Source organism: Theropithecus gelada, chromosome X (assembly GCF_003255815.1).
Source record: "Theropithecus gelada isolate Dixy chromosome X, Tgel_1.0, whole genome shotgun sequence".
NCBI classification, from domain to species: Eukaryota; Metazoa; Chordata; class Mammalia; order Primates; family Cercopithecidae; genus Theropithecus; species Theropithecus gelada.
The window spans coordinates 54,215,396-54,238,268 of record NC_037689.1 but is presented as its reverse complement, the minus strand read 5'-3'; the positions used below and the strand labels follow the sequence as shown (position 1 = coordinate 54,238,268).

General features: G+C 32.6%; 1 protein-coding gene across 1 annotated transcript in view; it reads left to right on the top strand.

Annotated features, from left to right (window-relative positions):
- Positions 1 to 22,873, top strand: part of DMD (dystrophin) — a 2,044,437-nt gene that overhangs the window by 888,310 nt on the left and 1,133,254 nt on the right. The window contains exons 37-40 of the mRNA XM_025371836.1: positions 576 to 698; positions 3,020 to 3,157; positions 5,812 to 5,964; positions 6,810 to 6,992. Of these exons, the coding sequence (XP_025227621.1) occupies positions 576 to 698; positions 3,020 to 3,157; positions 5,812 to 5,964; positions 6,810 to 6,992 (597 nt within the window). The remainder of the gene's footprint in view (positions 1 to 575; positions 699 to 3,019; positions 3,158 to 5,811; positions 5,965 to 6,809; positions 6,993 to 22,873) is intronic.

Below are 22,873 nucleotides of genomic sequence, written 5' to 3'. Positions count from 1 at the left end.
GTTTGAATTTATTTGCATCACCAACAAAACCGTTCCTAAGGCAAGTTAATGGCATTGTTTGTCTTAGAAGAGCATGCTTGTCAATTGTGCTGTGCTAAAAATGTCATTTAAAACATCTGAGCAGATTGCCATGTAGTTTTTCTAGGGATAAGATGACAGTTCTGCATTTCTACCTGAGGTTACTGTTATTTGATGAATGAGGCAATTTCTGATGAGGCATATTTAACCAAATGTATTTATATCAGAATATTTAAAATAGGATCAAATTTGACTTTAGAATATTAAGAATTAGCCCATTCAAATGTATCTGTAAATTGACTGTTGTTGATATCACCAAATGATGAATTGTACTATCTTGCATGTATGTTCAGCTCTGGTGATGTTAAATGTTTCCCCTTATTTGCATCCTCAGGTACTTTTCCAGTTGTATTTCAAAACCCTTCATAAAACATAATATGGAAACATAATGCATGTGATTAGTTTAGCAACAGGAGGTTGAATAAATGTATTTCTTTTGGTTTATGTTTCTAATAAAAAGTAATTTTGATTTAAATTAGCACTATCTTTTTTTTTAGGCCTCCATTCCTTTGAAGGAATTGGAGCAGTTTAACTCAGATATACAAAAATTGCTTGAACCACTGGAGGCTGAAATTCAGCAGGGGGTGAATCTGAAAGAGGAAGACTTCAATAAAGATATGGTAAATTGGTTGTGATAAAAGTGTGAATGAACTAGGAGTGGAAATAAATATTTGGAAAGAAATTATATAACCCAAGTCTCCAACTGAATTTTCAGAAAACATCTTACACATTTTATGATTCTAATGATTTTATAAATGCAGAGTATTCTTGTTGACCTTTTATTACGAATGCTGAGTTACTGTGGTATGGTAATATTGGAGCACTTACGGTTTCTAATAAACAGCTCAGCAATTTTCTTTTGACCTGTCCTACTTTTGAACTTATCAAGGGCAAAATGTAATTGGAAAACAGGAGTCAAATCATAAAATAAACTAAACATTTAATAAAATACTCAACTATCATAGATGACTGACATTTTGTATCAGCAATGTTTTTGGTAGTATAACATTTTTTTCAATGAACAGGGAATAATGCATAGTATGAACATTATTTATTACAATTTCACACAAAGTTGTTTTACCAAATAGTTGATTAGTTAGTATATGTCTAAAATTTGTATAAATTTATGCTGCTTATTTCATGGGAGTAAAGAAATATGATCATGTGGGCTATTCCCAACCTCAGAATATTCTCCTTCAATCCCAACTAATTTCAAAATACCTACTATATTTCTCTCTGGCTTGAATATTTTTATATCACATCCTTATTAACTGACTTTTGTTTCTCTCTTCATCCTCCTTTTCACAGTTTTTCCCCTCTTCCACTGCCATCACCTCTGTGGCATTCTTAACCTTTATATTTATCAGTGCTAGAGCCTTCTCAGACACTGCTTGAAAGTGACATCAGAAGGCAATATATAAATTTTAGGTAATAAGTGTGAAGCAATAGGAGAACTATTCCCACCAATCTTAGTTCCCACTTCCTGGAGCTGCCTCAGTCAGTACTCCCCATGTATGGGGTTTGGTGGCCTTGCCAACTTAGCTTGTGGAAAGAAAGAAGAGGCTTTCCAATTTGCTGAGTTACAGCAATCTCTACTTCAGGTCAAAGAAGAAACCAGAGGGCACCAAGATGAAAAAAAGTACTGCTTACCTCTTGGGCTGACCACCAACTGCCCTAGAGCCCTCAACTGGTATAGGGAAAGAAGTGAAGTGGGTTTTTAAATTTTTTTGTTTTTGTTTTTGTCCCCAGTCTTAGAAAATGCTACAGACTTTTACAGTACGTTTTAAAATAAGTGAAGTCTTTCACAGACTTTAAGTATATAATGTGCCTATATGATGATAAGTATATAATGTGTCTATATTATGCTGTACATTTCTTTAGATTATTGACCAGTCTCTGACAAAAATAATCCCATTCCCCCATACAAAATGAATAAGTCCTCAGTTGTGTGTTGAAGTTTGTACATTATAGATTTAAATATATAATATGTAATTCCTTGAATTGTAATACACACACACAAATACATGTGAGTTTTGAAATTTATTATTTGTTTTCCTTATGTCATCAGTGTACCTTAAGTACCATTACATGGTGAGACAACTTGATATAAAGTTTTCACATTTTGAGTTGAAAGACAGAAAACTAAAGGTGAAAAATCACGTGGCCATATATGTGACTGTATTAGACCAGCATTTATTCAAAACATTTTGTTTCGAAGTAAAGAAAATTAAGATATTGTTCTTGCAGTCTAAAGGAACAAAATACCCATTGAAAATGTTTAAAGCCATTTTCCAATCCGTATTTTAATGTTATTTGATCATATTTATTTAAAATTAACATGCATATATGAGATATTTTAGTAATTATTTTATGGTAATTTAACACATCATTTTTATTAATATCTTGATATTTCTCCTATTGGGCATGTAGGTTTCAGAAATGAAGCAGTAATTATTAGATAGGAATTAGTGTACGTTTAAAACAAAATAGTTTCATGTAGTTGTGTGTTAATATTTTCAGATCTGCTGTTATCTCAGTCACAAATACACATCTGTATTCCTTTATGGATCAGTTAACATTATAAAAACATTAGCTCATTTCTCTAATTTTTTAATTTCTAGAACTACACTAAAAAAGCCAAAAGAATACTTTCACAGTAATTCATGACTTGTCTGACATGATGAAGTACCACACTCCCCCATCTTTCTACAGGTGCCCCTAAAAATGTGTTCTTTACAACTAGATGGGAGGAAACTAATTTTAAAACCTAAAGTACAAAATGTAAAAGAAAGGCTATGAGCACAGTATCTTATAACATTCCATGAAAGTTTTAAATTGGATTTTTTTGTGTGTGTTTAAATAACATGTCTTATTATCTCTGTTAACAATGTACAGCTTTTTAAAAACAAAAATGAAGACTGTACTTGTTGTTTTTAATCAGAATGAAGACAATGAGGGTACTGTAAAAGAATTGTTGCAAAGAGGAGACAACTTACAACAAAGAATCACAGATGAGAGAAAGCGAGAGGAAATAAAGATAAAACAGCAGCTGTTACAGACAAAACATAATGCTCTCAAGGTATTAGAGCTAAAATTATAATATACCTTGCCTGTGGTTTTTTTAATATATAGGGTAAAATATATTGTGCATTAATAAAATCTGCTTAAGACTCTTAGTCATCAGAAATTCACTTTTTCTGCTCAACATGTGTGCTTTATTTAACATTTTTGAGTGGTGTTTGATTTTGAAAGATGTGTTGCTTAAAAATTATGACTTTTTAAAGACAGATTTTTCTAAGTAGTACTCGAAAGATGGAATTGCATTCATAGTACTTATACATTTAATCTTCTATTATGCTTTATTTTTATCAGTTACTTTATATTAAAAAAAACCTGCCTAACTGCCAGAATAACCAATCTACATGTATCCATTATTCCTACTTTCTTTACTTAATTGATTTTATTTGCAATAGGTCCAATTTTTTGGTAACCTGATACTTGTTTAATAAGCCCTGGATTCTTTTCATTTATTTATTTTTAAAACTTTCTTACGCCTTTAAGAAAGTCACTCTTTGCAACTCACTATCTACAAAAGTCGAATTTCATTTATATAGGAATCCTCAAAAATAATCTTACAGCCTTTGAATAAGAACGGCTACTTTCATATTAAGCAGTGTAGTATATGGCTTCAAGTCCCCACGTGACTCATCTGGATTGTGCAGGAAGAGCAGGATAAACTTAATTTTTCTATAACAGTATCTAGGAAGTTCTCGAGAGTAGACAAGTAGAAAGTTTTGTGAAAGAACCTTTTTTTTTTTTGTTTATGCTTTGCAATAATCACTATTTGCATGCATGGCTGATTTTCTAATACTGTTCATTGCTGAGCTTTTCATTGTAAATCACTCTTTGGAGCTATGTAGTTATGAAGATGGGTCCACCTAGTAGGTAGATGGAGTCTGCTTTCTACATGCAAATAAGAGAATAAAACCTTTCTCCCTATAGTCAACCAAATAAACACTGCTGAGAATGTAATTACACAATATTGTGCCTGCAAGGAATCCACAAGGAAAATCTAACTGGCCAGCAGGTGTTCTGAAGGTAACTGCTGATAAATATAGTAAACAGAAAAGGCCTCTTCCTCAAGGGAGTGCAAAAGCACACCGTAATGTGTCTAGAAAATCAGAACGCTATGTAACTCACACCCTTCCAACTGTGAGCAAGCTTTCAGAAGTATCTACACTGGTAGTACGATGGCATGTGTCCTACTGAATAGCAGTGTTTAATGGTTATCTGGCATTCCTCTAAAGAAATCTACATGACGTCTCTAAATATTTTACATATTATGCATCACTTTGTGCCTAGGAAATGAAAGATGTTTCAGATTTATGACCACCAAGCCCTTTCTCTTGGCAAAGATGTGAGTTATGTCACAAATAAGGCATGGCTCAACTCTAATTCACGTGGCTGTATCTTGTTACCTTTGAAAAAAGCAGCATTCGGTCTGACTCCTCAGAAGGTTTGAAAATTCAACATAAAATGAAAAGTACAGCAAATTTTAAATCCCCAATTTTAAACAAACTTGATAATGAAATATAGGTCATTCTTGCAAATGTAGGCTATAAGTGAAAGTCATCAACCCTACTTGCCAAACCAGTCTATACCAACATATTCAATAACTTTAAACCTGTCAAATGGTTCGAATTCTGGTCCTTACGAAATATTTTAGAGAAGGTCAAAACTTTCCAATGCAATGAAATTTTTAGAAGTTTTCTGATATTTATTTTTTTTAGCTTGAATTAAACCTGTGAATAAAACCTTAATTGCTAATTTCTGTAGAAATGAAAGCTGCATGCAGAGCTTATGTTCCCATGAATTATAAAATGGCATTTGACTAATTCTATTAATCACAGAAGATATTGTGTGTGCTCGCAAAGAGCATGACTGATTTCCCCCCATTGTAGATTTATTAAATTAGTCTTATCACATTGATTTGAAAGTATGCACTTGCTGTTTTCTTTTTTCAAACAGTTTATTGTTTTGCATTTAGAGCATGATTTGGTACAGTAAGATAAATTTGGCTATGCAAGCCTTGGAAGGAGAAGCATTTGTCTAACATAATTTTTTGTTAGTTATGTTCACAAATATATGAACAATGGTGACACTTCTACACATACAGCTTGGAACAGTTTATAAGAGAACTAAAATGGCTTTATATTTCTAATAATCAAATATTAATGGCCTATGAAATTCTTATATAGGCACTTCTACAAACATGAATATATGTTGGTTGAGTACATAAAGTTCTGTTGATGAGTCCCAAGGCTAAAGATATACATTTTAGAATTTTACCTATTTTAAGTCAAATACAAACTCACTAGGTTTGTGAGTTTGTATCTAGTTAAGTCAATTGTATTCGTATGTTACACTCTTTCATATAAACTACACAACAATTAGCTTGTTAAGAGTCAATTAAATGTGTCAAGATTTTTAAGCAAGTTTGAACATGGTGAGAGAATATACTTTAAGTGTGTTATTCAGGTTTCTTGGCTTCTTATACATGGGTCCTGCCTCATGAATACACAATTAAGTCTTTGTATATTTTGCATATAAATATGAAGTTAACCTAAGTTGTACAAAAAGATGAGGGACACAAATTATTTTGATAAATAACTGCAGCCAGAAGTGCACTATACATATATATTGATATTTTAATAATGTCTGCACCATGAACAGGATTTGAGGTCTCAAAGAAGAAAAAAGGCTCTAGAAATTTCTCATCAGTGGTATCAATACAAGAGGCAGGCTGATGATCTCCTGAAATGCTTGGATGACATTGAAAAAAAATTAGCCAGCCTACCTGAACCCAGAGATGAAAGGAAAATAAAGGTAATGTTGTTTTAGAATGTCAATACCAGATTTTATTATACAGTTTAACCTGTGAAGATAGTGTTTAAAATGTTGATGTTCTTGTTTCTATTAATGGTCTCTTTGATTTGATGCATTTCTTTGTATTCTGTGTTGTTTTCGGTAAATGTATTAAGTGTTATTCAGTTGACATAATGTTGAATGAATAAAATGTTTTACTTTCAGACTATGTAAAATGATTTAAGAAATGTGATGTGTTTTCTGGTAAAATTGTAATTGACTTTGTGTATCTTTGTTCCAGATGAACTAATGACTTATCGGTATATGGACGACTTCTTACTCATGTTAGCACATTCATTTCATCAGAGCATCTTCTCACATCAGTGTTAAATCTCTATAGATTTATTTGCTTATTGTCTAAATATGTTTTTTCTGTTATTTTACACTTTTTATTTTGCTTCGTTCTTTGTTGAGTTCCTCAAACCTTTAAAAAGGAAATAAATGACTTATTCACTTACCCTCTAAATTATATTCTATATGGATGGTCCCTAATAAATAATGAGTTATCACTCCAAATTGATTCAAATCCCAAGACACCAGAGGAATTTAGAAGAAAGAAAATGTTAGACCAATTTAAATATTTACTTAATTAGAATGTCTAAAACCAAGCATTCAAAGGATAACAGAAATAATATTTGGATTATTGAACGAGGATGACAGTCATGCCTTTCATATTTGTAAATTTCAAAGGCTGACAATAAAGGGACAACAGCCTTTAAAATTTCTGAGAGAAGTATTTGCTGCTTGCAAGTCGGTTGATATGGTTAGCTAACTGCCCTGGGCCCTGTATTGGTTTTGCTCAATAGGAAATTGATCGGGAATTGCAGAAGAAGAAAGAGGAGCTGAATGCAGTGCGTAGGCAAGCTGAGGGCTTGTCTGAGGATGGGGCCGCAATGGCAGTGGAGCCAACTCAGATCCAGCTCAGCAAGCGCTGGCGGGAAATTGAGAGCAAATTTGCTCAGTTTCGAAGACTCAACTTTGCACAAATTGTGAGTTGTTACTGGCAAACCTACGTATGTGTTTGCAACTACTACTCTATTAACAGAGGCCTACTAATAAAAAAGAGACAAAAAATCTGGGTGCAATTTTAAACTTCTAATGTACATTCTGAAAGTGAGTAGTTTCCCTCACTTTGGGCTTCTGTAACACTAGTGCTTAATTTTACAGATTAAAGACACAAGAAGTTAACAGATAATAGGAAAAACCCCTTATCAAAAATGAAAATACATCTTAATTTTTTTTGCTACATCATTTTTCATAACATTGACAATGTTAATTTGTCAATTTATCATACATTCACTTTACTTCAGTGTCTAATCCAAAAAAATATGTATTGCTTTCCTGAGATCATCCCATGCTGATTTTACTTTCTTAATGTATACATGATAAATAATAAATATTTTGTGGTACATCTTATGTCAACCTGCATAAGCCATTATCTCATTGACTTGAAGAATAATAACTTGGTCCTCACACCTGGTTTGACTACTTAATGGGCTACAGTGCTCATAAAAGAACTGGATGCCTAGTAAGATGGTTGGTAATTGATTGCAGATTGAACAATATCAAATAATGTTATTACTGAAATGTTCCCAGACAAAACAAAAAGGAGTGACTGCTCTTCTTTCAGACAACTGAATGGAATGTGTATGGTTATCTCTTTAAAAAGGCAATTCAGAATTGTTAGCTTGGTCTCAGTTCTTTATTTGTAATAGGCTATAAACCATAGAGGTTTTCTGACAGGTATATTTTTGTTCCTATTATTAACTCTTGTAAGATGAAGAGGAATGATCGTCATCTGTAATTATACAAGAAAGTACTACTCCTCACAAAACCAGGAAGTCAAAGTCTGGAAACTAAGGCTTTATAGTTAAGTTAGGTGGAATTATATGAATCAAACAGATACTCAACCATTTTGCCCTATATAAATAACAACTGCATAGAGTTCAGCCCATGTATGAGACTTCTTGGGAACTTCTGTGATACTGTCAGTTCCATTTAATTTGGTGTATATTTTTAAAATGTCAAAGGCAATTACCATAACTTTATTTTATAAACATATAAGGGAAGTATGTTGCATATTATCGTGACTTCTTTTTATACTTCAAGAAAATTCATAAATACACTGTTTTCTGTTAAATCTAATACCCTAAAGTTGAATATCAGGTGAATATTCTGAGCAATTGGAAGAATACAAGGAATATTGAAACTGTATTGCGTGTGAAGTCTAATTCCACCTGGCTGAATGTTTCAGCCTATTATCCTTCATATTAGATGTTATGAACGTAATGTGTCATACATAACCTTATACTAATCAGCAAGCCTGTGTCTGTAGATGCAGTATGAAGCAAAAGATTGAGGCAATCAAAAAGAAAATTCTAGTAAAATAGTTTCACCTCAATTTAATAGATCATTCAAGGGGAAGTCTTTGCTTCGGATTATCTGACTACTAACTCAATTCTCCATTCCAATTTTCCCCATGTCTTGACACACCCAATATGCAGGTTTAAAATTCGTTGCAAACTAATCAAGTTACCAATGCTTTATAGCTAAATAGGCACAAGATCAAAAATCTCCCTAAACCGCTTACTTCAAATGCCATTATGTCCCTATTCATAGTAGACTCTCAACAAATATTTGTACAATGTAATAATGATTGGTGAAATAAAGGAAGCATATGTGAACCAGTATATATTTTAAAAAAATTATAGTAAAATTATAGGATGTATTTTCCTCATAAACGATTTCTTCTTAAATTTTATACATTAAAGATACAAAATTCAGAATGTGAAGGGGGCTATTTTTGTGTTAATTCTTAATTATGTATGATAATAAAGTGATCACAATATGTATGAAGAATAATCAATTTAATATCACAGTTATATTTGGCATTGGATTTTAATTAGAACTGAAGGATAATTGATAGATGACAAATAGGTATATAGGTTGGTAGGTAGATGGACAGGTGGATGTAGAAATATTCAAGATGTATCTTTATACTTTAACAATTGTCAATGCATTTTGAAACTAATTTCACTGTGGCCACTGATTAGAGTTATCTCTCTCAATTCTTATGCACTAGAGTCATTTGTGGTAGTCACAGTAAGCAGATTAATGAAAAGTAGTATTTGATATAACCTTACAATGGCTCTGATGCAACATATGCCATAGCTTCAGAATTTCTTACTTCCCCCTGTATTCTCCTTCTCTAATTGTTTGATTTTTATTTTTCCTGAGTGTCCTTTTCTGTTTTCTTTTCTAGATATAAACTCTAGGCTTAAAGTTAATCTTTCATGTCTTTACAGCAACAATTTGAAATAGTAAGCGGTACTCCTAAAGTGCTTAGTATGTGAGAGCTGAGTGAGTTTAAAATGAAAAATTAATTTTCCTTATTTCACAGATACTCAGAGAACTGCTAAACACTGTAAAATTAAGGCATTTAGGAGACTCTGTCCATGTCAGAGCTCTATATGGTAGTAATAAAGCTCAGAAAAGGACTGAGACTTTGAGGGAACAATCATGAGGAGGCGCCCAGCCACACAGGAATGCAGACCAAAGCATAGTAGAGGGTATCTGCAAATTATGGTCCTCAGGGCAAACCTGAAGATAATAAAGAAGAGGCAGGAGACTGGGAGGAAGCAGGTAAACATTTTTACCAGATATTCACAATGAGAAAACTTCTGCCTTAGGAATTCCAAACATTTCTAATGTATTTCCTGTTGGTTTAGAAACTAGGTACCTCAGTTAAGACCAAACACAGAGTGTAAACTGAGGAAAAGAGATATTCCTATATGATGTATTATCACAGCAGTATGGTCTAGTAAAATTAATTCTTGGATAAACAGTCTTGAATATGAATCCCAGTGACTTTGAGTGCTGTATGATCATGGATAAATCATTTTGAGTCTCATTTATTTCATCTGTACAATGGAGATAAGGATGTTTGTGAGGATCGAATAAGGTAATATTTGTCCAAACACCTGCTGTGTTATGTAGGTTCAATGCATCAGTTTTCTTCTTCTCCTTTCTGTATATACATTAACATTGGAAAATAGACATAATCTTTGATTTTTTAAATATTTTCATAAGTCATTAAGAGAATTAAGTATGTGCTGTTTGTTTAACATATTAGCAACGATGTTTTGTTCAGTGAAAATTTCAAATTTGATTCCATAATATATAAGCAGATACTTTTCTCTAGATTCACAGAATAAACACAGGAAATATCACACAAATCTGATGACTGCCAAGAAAGGGCATGATTTTCCATAAACTGCCCCACTGACCTCTATCTGGATTCTTCTACCTAAAGGCACTGGAAACTCCAGAGTAGACAATTGTTTCTACTTTTTTATGCTTCACTGTAGCATTTGGAAAATAACCTCAGAGAGCCCAGGCATTTGCAACCACAAAATTGTATAATGAAGATACTACTACAACCCCCAAGGCTTATGTGAAACTCCTAAGCAAGATAAGCTTACAAACTAAAATTATGATTATTATGGAAAAAAATTATAAGCAACGTTATCAGATGCCAAACATTAAAAGGAGAATGTATACCTGAAGAAAATACAGATAAGAGGATAATCACCAAAGGATATTCAGTAATATTTAATGTTCAAAAATAAAAATTAAATGGATTTTTTTCCAGTAAGGATAGGCCATTATATAAAGTGAAGAGGAAGATTTGAAAAAACAAAGTCTAGAAATGAAAATATAATTAATTGCTCAAACATCTGCATGAAAGAAGTTTCAAGTTGAAACAAAGGATTATGGGGAAGAGACAATATTTCATATTAATGATATTTAATAAAATGGAATAGATGTAAACTTAAATGAATCCTCAAATTCAATAAAGGTCAACCAATGTGGAAAAAATAAAAGCAAGTCTACCAACTAGCTCTGAATGAAACTCAGAGGATCAATAGCCAAAAAAGTATCATAAAGGTTACTAAAGGCAAAAGAACATTTACAGGATGACAATATTCACTGCAGACTTCTCATCACCAATAAACATTAGAAGATAGTGGAATATTATCTTCAAAATGCTAGGCACATTTTCAAATACCAGGGAAAATATGATTCAAGAATTAAGGCAAAATATTTCCAGACATACATCTAGTTTCACCTAAACAAAAACTAAGAATGACTTACCTATAGATTTTTGCTAAAATAATTCCTAAACAATATACTTGTGTAAAATAAAATGAAACTAGAAGGAAGGAGACAGCTATGTAAAGCTGTGTAAAATTGTTTTCTCTATGTAAATAAGAACATTTGTAAAAAAAGCTTATAATCCTAAAATTTGGTTAACGCCACCAAGGAAAACACAGAATACTAGGAGAATGCAGTTTTTAACTGATCCTATGTAAAGAGAGATAAAACAAATAAAAGACTTATTACATATCCTATGTATTACATATCCTATGTATTATATATCCTATATATTATATATCCCTAATACATATGCTATGCATTGCATATCCTATGTAAAGGGAGATGAAGCAAATATAAGACTTATTCTACATAATGTCAACAAATATAAGGGTTGTGCATAATGTGTTCAATATCAATTATTACCAATTATAATGTTTCTAGATAGCAAAAAAGTGCTAAATCTCTGAAATATGCATACGTGCATGACCTTTCCACGAAGAGGAGCAAAAAATACAAAAAAAAATCCACCTCAATGAAGAAAAAGAAATGTCCATCTTCTAAATACATTTCCACTTGAGCTGAACATGTTATGACATCAAATACCAAGTATATGATCTTGATGTTTAACATTTTATATCCAACAAACTCTTATCTTGGATACCTAATGAGCATCTCAAACATGCAATAGCCAAGTGAAAAATAAATGATCCACCCCCCATCTACATAAATTGGCACCTACCAACATCTCCAGACGTTATTAAATTGCACTATCATTTACCTAAGTCAGAAACCTAGACATCCTTCACGGTTCTTTTCTCTTACATTACCATGTAAATTATTTCAACTCTTGTTGGATATACCTGCAAAATGCATCAAATCACTCCTCAGTATCTGTTATGGAAATGTTAATCTATAACATTATTGTCTCTCATCTGGATTACTTCAACAGCCTCTAACCTCTTCTTCCAGTTTTTCCCCACTTACGCCATTTTCCCCCTGGTGAAGTCAGAGTTCCTTCTAAGGTGTTAATGAGATCATATCAAGCCCCTCCTGCCCATTACTCTTTAAATGAAATCCTATGATCTGCTACATCATGTAGCCCCTTCCCATCACGTCTGTTACTCTCACTTTATCTCTCTTTGTGCTGTTCTGCTAACATAGAGGCCTAAAGATTTCTTTTCTATACTTAAACACAATCAATTTCATTTCCATATCAGTACCTTTGAACAGATTTTTTAGTGGAATATTTTTCACCTAGAATTTTGCATAGGTGCTATAACTTATTTAGATATCCTTTCATTTAGGAACAATGAATATTTAGTAGAACTTTGATGTATAATCCGGTGATGTAATATAAGTATTTTCTGTTATAAAATATTTTATATTCCCTATACTTATGTATGCAAATTGGGAGTTTAAGACTGCTGTTCAGTACATCAGTTTCTCTTACAGTTACTTCTGGAAGTAGGTATACTAAGGAAAGACAAAGCTTCTGGAACATAACAGTGAGGTGGTGAAGGGTGAATATGAAGAGGGTTACAATATTGTATTGCAAAGGATAGCTTGTCCTACAGCACAGCGATTGTAATAGGATATTTTAGCGAAATTAAAGTACACATTTCCGAAATATACATGTTCTTGGAAGGCTGATAGAAAATTAACCCTGTTTGTAGAATAAATGCCGCAAGAAATGTGTTGTTTAAAATAGTCCTTGGCTGGGTGTGGTGGCTCACAACTGTAATCCCAGCACTTTGCGAGGTCAAGGTGGGCGGATCACTTGAGGTCAGGAGTTCCAGATCAGTCTGGCTCTCACACACACACACACACACACACACACACATGTTATATATATGTAGTCATATATATAGTTATATATATGTAGTCATATATAGTTATATATATTTAGTTTTATATGTAGTTATGTATATTTAGTTATATATAGTTATATATGTTATATATAGTTATATATAGCATATATGTTTTATATATTTTATATATAATGTATATGTTTTATATGTTATATGTGTTTATATATATATGATATATAAAGTGGGTCTTGGTGGCGGTTGCCTGTAATCCAAGCTTCTCAGAGGCTGAGGCATGAGAATTGCCTGAAACCAGGAGCCAGAGGTTAAAGTGAGCAGAGATCACACCACTGCTCCAGCCTGGGCAACAGAGTGAGACCCCATCTCAAAAAAAAAAAAAAATTGTCCTTAAGTGAATAAATTTGTAAAATAAACAACCGTATATTGTGAATATTCTTCCACTAACTTTTTTAAGTTGTTTGAATCTGAATAGTATTTTACATTCACAAAGAGTTTTCACATGCATCTAGTTTGATCACAGTAACGACCCTCTCAAGTATCATTTTCATTGTCATTTTACTGTAAGAAAAATTAGCATAAATGAGTTTAAGAGATTTGTCCAAGGGCACATCTGAGGAATGGAAGACATGAAACTTGAATTCACTGCTTCCCAAAATATGGTGAGAGTTATTAAAAAAAAAAAAAAAAGAAAGAAAAATTTCAGTGTTTAAACAATTTTGGTAAACAGTAGATTAAGCAAACTTTCCTTACTCTGTAACTTTCTAGTGTGTGTGATATGCTAATGGGATTATGACTTTCTTTGAAGGGGTTAGATTCTATAGACTTTCACATCTGGACGGTTGCAGTAGAAAAGGGAAATTTCATTTCAGATTGATGAAAGGTTTCCTGTTTGAGTGATGGTGAAAAAAGTATATTCTTTAGAAAAAAATGGGAAAAACATCACTGTATCATTATTCTTGTTGTTTGGGATTTCCTTAAATTTAAGCAGAGATGTACAAGAAAATAACAGAGCTGTTTGCCACCACCTTATGTAAAATAATGTCTGAGCCTAGATTTAATACTCTGCTACCCATTTTTTATATTATCTCCTATCATGTAATAAAAGCAACTCATTTTGAGAATAAAATTAAGGGAAATACATTTTCTTTGCATAATTGCCACATAGATTTTCTTCTTTGCCTTGAAATAACAACAAAGATTGTCAGCTGCCAGTGAAACATCCTTGGAGAATTTGGGAAGATAAATGATTTTCTTATTTAGAGACAGAATGTTCTTTAGTAAACGGAGTTGTGAATATAAAAGACTAATAATGGTTGTTAAGGGAAATGTTGAACCAGGATGTAGCTGCTTGTAGAATTTTTCTTCTCTCAGCTCAATTTTGTGATTAACATATTACAAGTATTAAGAAAGAAATTAGCTAACATTTTATGTTTTTCTCGATTGTTGATGATCATAATGGTTATAACTAGTTCTACAGAATTTTTTGGTTCTAGTGTCTTGCTGTGTAGTATAATCAGTTTAATGGTGGTTTAAGTAGACACATGTTCAGCGAGGATCAGCTTCCAGAAAGATGATAGACTGACTTAATCCCTCACCCCTCATTTCAAATGAATGGAAATTCTGAATAAAATATAATTTTTAAAACGTTTTAAATACACAGCTGAGCTATGGTGGAACCTCTCTTCCCTCTATGTGCCATGAATGATGAACTCATCTTATGTGAAACTGAACCTGGATTGAGAGCCTAATGGCTAGAAAGAAGTTTTCAAGACCTTTTAGGAAAAAATATGTGACCTTCAACAACACGTAATATAGAGGTGAAAATAAAACCCCTGCTTAAAGTCAGAACGTTCAAGGGCTTCCCTCAGCCTGTAAAGGGGAATAAATAAATCCTACCCGCAATGGAGAAAAGGCAGTGTCTGTAGTGATAATAGCTTAGGATTTTCAAAAATTAATAGAAATCCCAATACTCAAACTGGGAAATTGAACAAATCTCAAGCAGAAAAGATTTTTTTAAAAAAAGAAATATAAGTATAGATCATCACTATCAAATGATGAATGTGATGAATCCAAAAAAAAAAAAAAACCAAAGAAATAATTTTAAATACTGCTATATTTCCTTAGAAAGTAATGACACTTAAAATGGCACCAGGTTTTATAGCAACGATAGAATCCAGAAGATGGTAGAATAATATTTTCAAAAACAATGAAAGAACATCCACATAGGAACCTAGAATTGTGTACTGATAAAAACTCTCTTTCAGGAATAACATTGAAATAAAGATCTTTTCAGACACGCAAACTGTTTACTAGCGTAATATTCTCTTTAGAGGACATCAAGACTGGTCTTTAAACAGGAGAACGATTCAAGATGGATGATTTAAGCTGCAAAAGAGAATGATGTGTAAAGAAAATGGTAAAAAAAATGGAAAAGTCTTAAACATTTACTGTGTATAAAAGTATCTATTAAAAAACAATAGAACTAAAATGCTGAACATCAATGAAACTTGATAATGTGGTTAAGTTTTTCATCCAGTTTACCTCCTACCTTTCTATGTATTGTTTCTCAGTTTCCATAGGTAGTACCTATTTCTCTAATGCTGAAATTCCTCAGTGCTCAGTCCTTGGGCACTTGCCATTTTTATTTATTCTATATATGTCTTGCTGTTTTCATCCAACCTCATGACTTGATTAAACAAAATTATTCTTCTCCCCTCAAATGCAGTGGAAGCACTGTTCTTTCAAATTTTCAGGGAAAAAAATCTATGCATGCTTTCTTTAGATTATATCTGCACAATAAACAGGGACAACATTTGAAAATATAAATATTTAAATCTGATCATAACCCTTCAATGAATTCCCATCTATTTTAAAGTGAAATCCAAAACGCTTCATGAATTTCAAGGGTTATCTGACCTAGCTGGCCCACTTCTTAACTCTCAGGCCTTATCTCTTAATACTTTACCTCTGCTCCACCTACACTGACCCCTTTGCTGCTATTTGTACAGATCTGACATGCACCCATGGCATTGTGTGCTACTTCTGCCTAAAATAATCTTCCCCCGTTTATCCATGTGGCTCTTTCCATTTCTGCCTTAACTTCTTTACTCAAAAGTGTTTTTCTCAGTGAATTTCTCTCATGTGTACACCACACACACACACACACACTTTTTATCCATGCTTTCCCCATTTATTTTTCTCAATAAAGTGCATGATCAGGAAAGTTCTCAATATTTTCCCTGTTTATCTTCTTGAGTATTTATCTCCCTATCTGGAAGTAGAGCTCCAACCCAACAATGCAAAAAAAAATTGGTTTTTTTTTGCAATACTGTTTCCTCAACACCCAAAACATTGGCTAGGTGCACAGTATATATTTTTTTAATTCATAAAATAAGTCATTAATAATGAATAAAGCCATTTTAAGATTCTCCTGTGCTTAGAATGAAATTTCTTGTGCATGTTAAGAATTTTATAGTAACCATTAAATTGATAAAATAATACAATTTTTGAATAGTAGAGGAAAAAATAAATACATAAGCTATTTAGATTAAAGCAAATAATCCCAATAGAAAACTGAGACTTAAGAACAGTAATTGAACTCACTAAGGGTAGTAAGTAACTATATGAACATAGGATTTTGTGTTTTCTGAATATCTCTAGGCCAAAGCCATTACTATGTATAAAATAAGATGTTAATTACAATTTAGTATTCTTGAAAGTTTAAACAGATTTACCATTTATATGTGATTTGTACAACATATTACCTCTTGAATATTGTCTCAAATCACTGGCTTCAGGTAGCACATTAAATAAAAATAGAATAAATGTGTCAAGCTAGATTCACTATTCACAATTATTTTATAGTTAGATTATGGCTCTGTTAGACTTACAATTTTATATTTATCTTCTAAATTAAAGTTACACTAATAGACTACAGTCATGGAATTTGTTGTCAAATATATTAATAAACATAAGAAACATACTGTCAAATTTTTTCTATCAAGTGGAAATTTAGCACATTCTTTTCAGAAATATTGGATATAAATACAAAATTAAGTGATGAATTATTGATATGTGCAGTTTTACTATCATATAGTGTTACTGATAAAAGTAAAAACTCATTTTTGGCATCAGATGAAGTAACTTCGTTCGCTAAAATTAGTATTATCTTCCTTGGAATGCTACAACCTTGAAAAATTATTACATTTGATAGAACTATTTGGGAACAGTTTGTTACTTCTCATTGTGACTATGGACATTAATGGGATATCCATATTCCATTCCCTTTTCTTAGCATAATGGAAATGATTACACATATCAGCTATGTTTCTTGCATGATATTACCATCATTCCACATTATGAAATATGCAAGACTAAATTTTTACGAAGGGTATCTCTTATCCTTATGATAGCCTAAAAAGATGAAAATCTGTCAAGCAGCTTTCCTAAGATCCCATAAAATTAGGGGCAGAGGTTCCAGCATCAAGATGTAGTTTTACTTATTGAATTAACACAGTTTTGTTGATGTTTTTTTGGTGGTGGGGGTAGTGATAGCGATATTGTTTTGTTTTATTGGTTTCTTTTTTTGGTTCATTTTTAATGGGAGCCTCCCAATAATGCTGAGAATGCAGTTAAATGGTAACTCCATACACTTACTGTGAGTCTAGAAATAAATTCAAGTTTTATTTTGAATACACTGAATTGGCATTTCTTTCATTGAATAAACATTTATCTAGTGCCTCCTATGTGCCAGACAACACAGAACGTAAAATAACATTGGCAAATCCATAGCAATCATACAAAAGACGTGATATTTGATAAATATAACTCATACAATGAAGGGAAAAAAGAACAAGAATTTATACACAGCAATTTGACCTCCCTTTGCAACACAACAATAAAAAGTGTAATTTTCTCCAATCTAAATTTGCTTTGAAAATATGGAACACCAGCTGGAAGGGAGCTCAGATGGCTTCTGCAGTGGGGTTGGAAATATCCTTCTGAGCATGTCCAGAACAACTGGTTAAAAATAATTAAATCACTTGCACCATCTGTGAGTCATTCTGATTCTTCAATGATTACTTAAGACTCTCATTGTATGGAACATATTCTGAGAACAGATGAATAAAATCAATTCAAGTGTATATTGTTTTCCACTTTGATTTTCAAAAAATAAGAAGGATTATAATTTCAAGTTTGCTAAGTTATCTGTTAATTCTCCTGCCCTCCTTTATGATCCAGTTGCTTTTGAAATATTAAAATATGTTTAAAATTTAGTTTTATGAATAATACAAATTCATGGAGCCTTTATGATATAACATAATTTTGCTTATAAACATTCTATCATTTTTACCCTTTATTTAATCTTTTGAGTATAGTTTAGCACCCATTTAGTAACAGCCAAGAGAACTAAATGGAAGTCCGAGTTGATTGCGTTCTCAAATTTAGCACCATATGCTATAATCATGAGCAGTTTTTAAAATTCTTAAATAGCTATTTTAACACATGTAAAACAGAGGAAAGCTATATTTAGCGGTGACTAATCCATGGATGAAAGATGCATGGATTAAATATAATCTAAGTGCCCATATCTGTACAAACTCAAGATGTTCAGATAATTTGGAGGCATTGTTAACTGGTTTTCTGGATATTAGTGCATGGGTACTTCTTGCCAGAGTAAATTAACGGGGAAAGTTCCAGAAGATCCATAATTTTCTGTAATAATTAGTGCTTTCTTAGTTAATAGAATATCTGGGTGATGAAAAATAAATGAATTACCTAACAAATAGATTTATCTATAACATATAACTCCATCTGTGACCCGTATAATGCTCAAAATGTGTTAACTGATTAGTATCGAGACAATCAAACACACATGAAACGAGTAATATCAGTCACTATATTTTCGTTTCTTCATAGATACACTCGAGTATTTCATATGTGGACAATTAAGAGATCTAGTCCTCTTCATACGTTGACCTCCCTAATGGGAAAGGGTCTCTTTAATCTGCCACAAAGCCCTCCTCTTCTTTAAACTTGCCAAGATGTCTTCTACTTTATGTCATTGCAATTATGTTTCCTTTGACTTGGGTCTCTATTTCTGGATATTTCCTTGCTGGTCTCCTGTCACATTGCAAGATGCAGCATGAACATTATCTCCCCAGGTGGCCCGCCTTCAACAACCTGTTTTATGTCGTTCACAACATCCCTTCTACCCTTAACCATCATGCTCTAGAACATAAGCTAGGCATTTCCCTTCTAATATTTACTGCAATCTGAAAATGTTATATTTGTATGTTAACTTGTTTATAATTTGTCTCCTATCATTAGAATGTAGGCTTGATGAAGGCAGGAGCCTATTCTGTCTTGTTACTATTTCCCCGAAACATAGACTCTATCACAGAGCAGATATTTAATGAAAATACGTGGAATGAATGATTGAATGAGTGAATGTATGACATCTTCCTGTGGAATTCCCTGCAGTTTCAGAGTTGGTTGTTCTATATTTTTATATCAATGGTATACTAATGCCAGTCTGCCATGGTCCAGAAGTTTTCAATGGTCCATAAGGAAAAGAAAAAAAAGCAATTTTTTTTTAGCTTTTCATAAAGCAAAGTTGTTTAATGCAAGAATTGTCCTTTCTTTCAAAATTATGGGTTTCAACAGTTTTGGAGGTATTCAAATGGCCTTTCTTTTTCTTTCTCCTCATTTCATTACAATGTCCTTTACTAGAAAAAGTAAAGGGCAGAGCTTTTGTGATGTTCCCTAATAGTTTTTTTAATAATATTGTTATTGACCTATGAAATACAATGTCCTTAAACCACCAACTTAGAGAAACTTATTTACATGAAGGAATACCATTCCTGCTAAGTTTCTTTATTGGTTGCTTGAAGTTTCAGAATGAGAAAGAGAAAGCATGAAAACCATCACCTCCTATTTGTATGGCCTGTTGGGCAAGCAGTCCTGGCCTCATAACAATTATCCACTGAAATAACATTCTTGAATTTATTTTGTCACATGTGAGGAGCAAAAACAAGAAAAAATACACAAAAATAGTAGAATTAGGGTATCACAACATTTGTCTAATATTGCTCAATGTTAACACTTACAAATAATAAAGGTACCAAAATGGTATTGCTTGTGTACAAATATTTTCATCCTCTGTATTTGAATCTATTTTTGTTTGTTTCAGTGTTAAAAAGAACTCACAGTAGTATCATTTCTTGATGATATTTGGAATCCAAAAATAAATTACTTCAAAACAGAAGTATTATATTTTCTGTCCTTTTCATAATTGAAAACAATGCATCAAGATCAAAAACTTAAATACAATGCATTAATGTTATTATGCATGCTTTTTTTACATTCTTCATTTCCCAATAATCATAAGGACTAATAATTAACATAATTATTTGTGATTGACAAGACTCTAACGTTCATCATTTTAGTTAATTATTATTTTAAAAAATAAATTGGATACAAAATAAGCAAATTAAATCTGTATTCTGAAAAGTTTTGAGAAGTGAAAAAAGTTTTTTTTTTTTTAATTTAGTAAAATACCTTATTTCTGTTGTAGCTGCTTTTACAAGGAGATTGTGGGGAGGAACAGATATATCCAAGTTCTCAGTTAATTACCTTTTCAAAATATATGATCTAAAATGGAGAGAAAATTGATTGTGTGAATATGATTTTTTAGAGTTAAAGCTTATAAATTCACTGGACAGAACAGTACAATTTTAATTGGAATCCTTGCCATGGGATAATACAATGACTATTATTTCCTGGAACATTGACAGGGAACAAGCTATTTTAGGAGAAACTACCTTGATTGTAAAGTAGAGTATTAAGCCTAAGGTGTCATTAAATTCTCAGAACTTTTAAAAAAGAATTGAGCATAATCTTTAGTAAGAGGAAAATGGTTTTGTTCAGTGATTATTATATTTTGCAAAGTTATAACCTCGCAAACTATCTTATTTTGGGAAAATAATATTAAATACAACAGTTTCTATACACACAGTGGCACTTCATTTATTCAGAGGTCAGATGGACATTATTTTAATTTACCTGCAACACAGCCAGGAATCAGGAACGGAGTAAAACAAAAGGCCTCTGGATTCCCAAAATTTATTTTTTAAGATTCATGAAGTCCAAAGCTTACTTATATTTCATTATGAAATGAGTTTGCAAATTCTTTTTTGGAGATTTTTTTAAAATTTTGCTCTGATTGAAGAGGTAATTCTAATAAACTTAATTATCTTGTTTTTTTGCCCCTAGTAGCTTTGAAGCCAAAATGGGACAGAAGGAATAAATGACTGAAACAGGAGCTAATAGCTGGAGCCTGGTAGTAAGATGAAAAAGAACCTATATGTAGGGACACATGGTGTAGGGAAACAATTTAGCACAGGCCAACACAGATGAGAGAGGGAGGGATGGAGGAAGGGAGACAGAACAAATAATTAGTGTTTATAGTTTATTCATATAGTTAGGTAAAGACTTTTTTTTTTTTTTTGAGACAGATTCTCACCCTGTCACCCAGGCTGGAGTACGGTGGCATGATCTCAGCTCACTGCAACCTCTGCCTCCCAGGTTCAAGTGATTCTCCTGCCTCAGCCTCCTGAGTTGCTGGGATTATAGGTGCCCACCACCATGCCTGGCTAATTTTTGTATTTTTTTTTAATGTAGACAGGGTTTCACCATGTTGGCCAGGCTGGTCTCGAACTCCTGACCTCAAATGATCTGCCTGCCTCGGCCTCCCAAAGTGCTGGGATTACAGGTGTGAGCCATGGCGCCCAGCCCAAGAATCTTTAATATCTTACCTACTATGTGCAAAAGTGTTTAATACATAATGTCATATGGCATATTAGCTTCCTGAATCACATACCACTGCTGCCGGCTAATTTGCATCTCTATATTTACATCTGAGGGTGCATAGGCACAAATGTATTCATATAAGTTACACATATGCTTATTTATGTAGCTATGCTATATGTTATATCCTGTTTACATCTATTAAGTTACTTTGCAAAATATGCCCTTTGGGTTTGAAAAAAATGTCCTCTGAACTCATCAAGATGATTTTTGTAGGTTATTCTCCATCTTTTAGTCGAGTTCCTAAAGTTGTGTTTTTATCTACCTGCTTTTTATTGCAGGTACATTAAATTATTGTGAATATTTCAAAGAAGAATAGAATGCAGGGTAATTCTCAAACTTGTTATTTGGAATTAGGTCAGATAATTTTGTAAATACCATTATCAATATATCACAGCATCATTAGTGTCCCTTCAAGTTAAGGGCATGTAAATAAAGATGGTCTAATGTGTCAGGCCAAAGAGGAAAACTTTTCAGCTTAGCAAAGTGGCTTCAAATACATGGGGAGAATTGAAGCAGTCATTTCAGATGCAAACAAAAAGCTCCATTTTTATGGATTATGATATCCTTAGCTAAATGTTTACTTTGGCTTGGGTATTTTTCTCATTAGTAATACTTATTTAATTAGTTGCTTATAAATTGAACCCGGGAAGTGTAGATTGCAGTGAGCCAAGATTGTGCCATTGCACTCCAGCCTGGGCAACAGAGTGAGACTGTCTCAAAATAATAATAATAAAGAGTACTTAAGATCCGTTAAAATATATCGAATATTGGATGCTTTCACATAAGAGTGCTATTAGCCATTGGCTGTTAAATTTCCTCATCTCCAGGAATCTCAGGCACCTAAAAATAATTCTTTTTACTTCATGGGCAACAGCAGCCACCTGTCTTTGCCACAACTTGTCTGTCAATTGGGTATGCAGTGAGGGGCACCGATACTGTTTTAGATGATGATGTGAAACGGTTTCAAAATGCTTTCATTCTCCCTTATGAATTTTGTCTTAGTCTATGCTTCCATA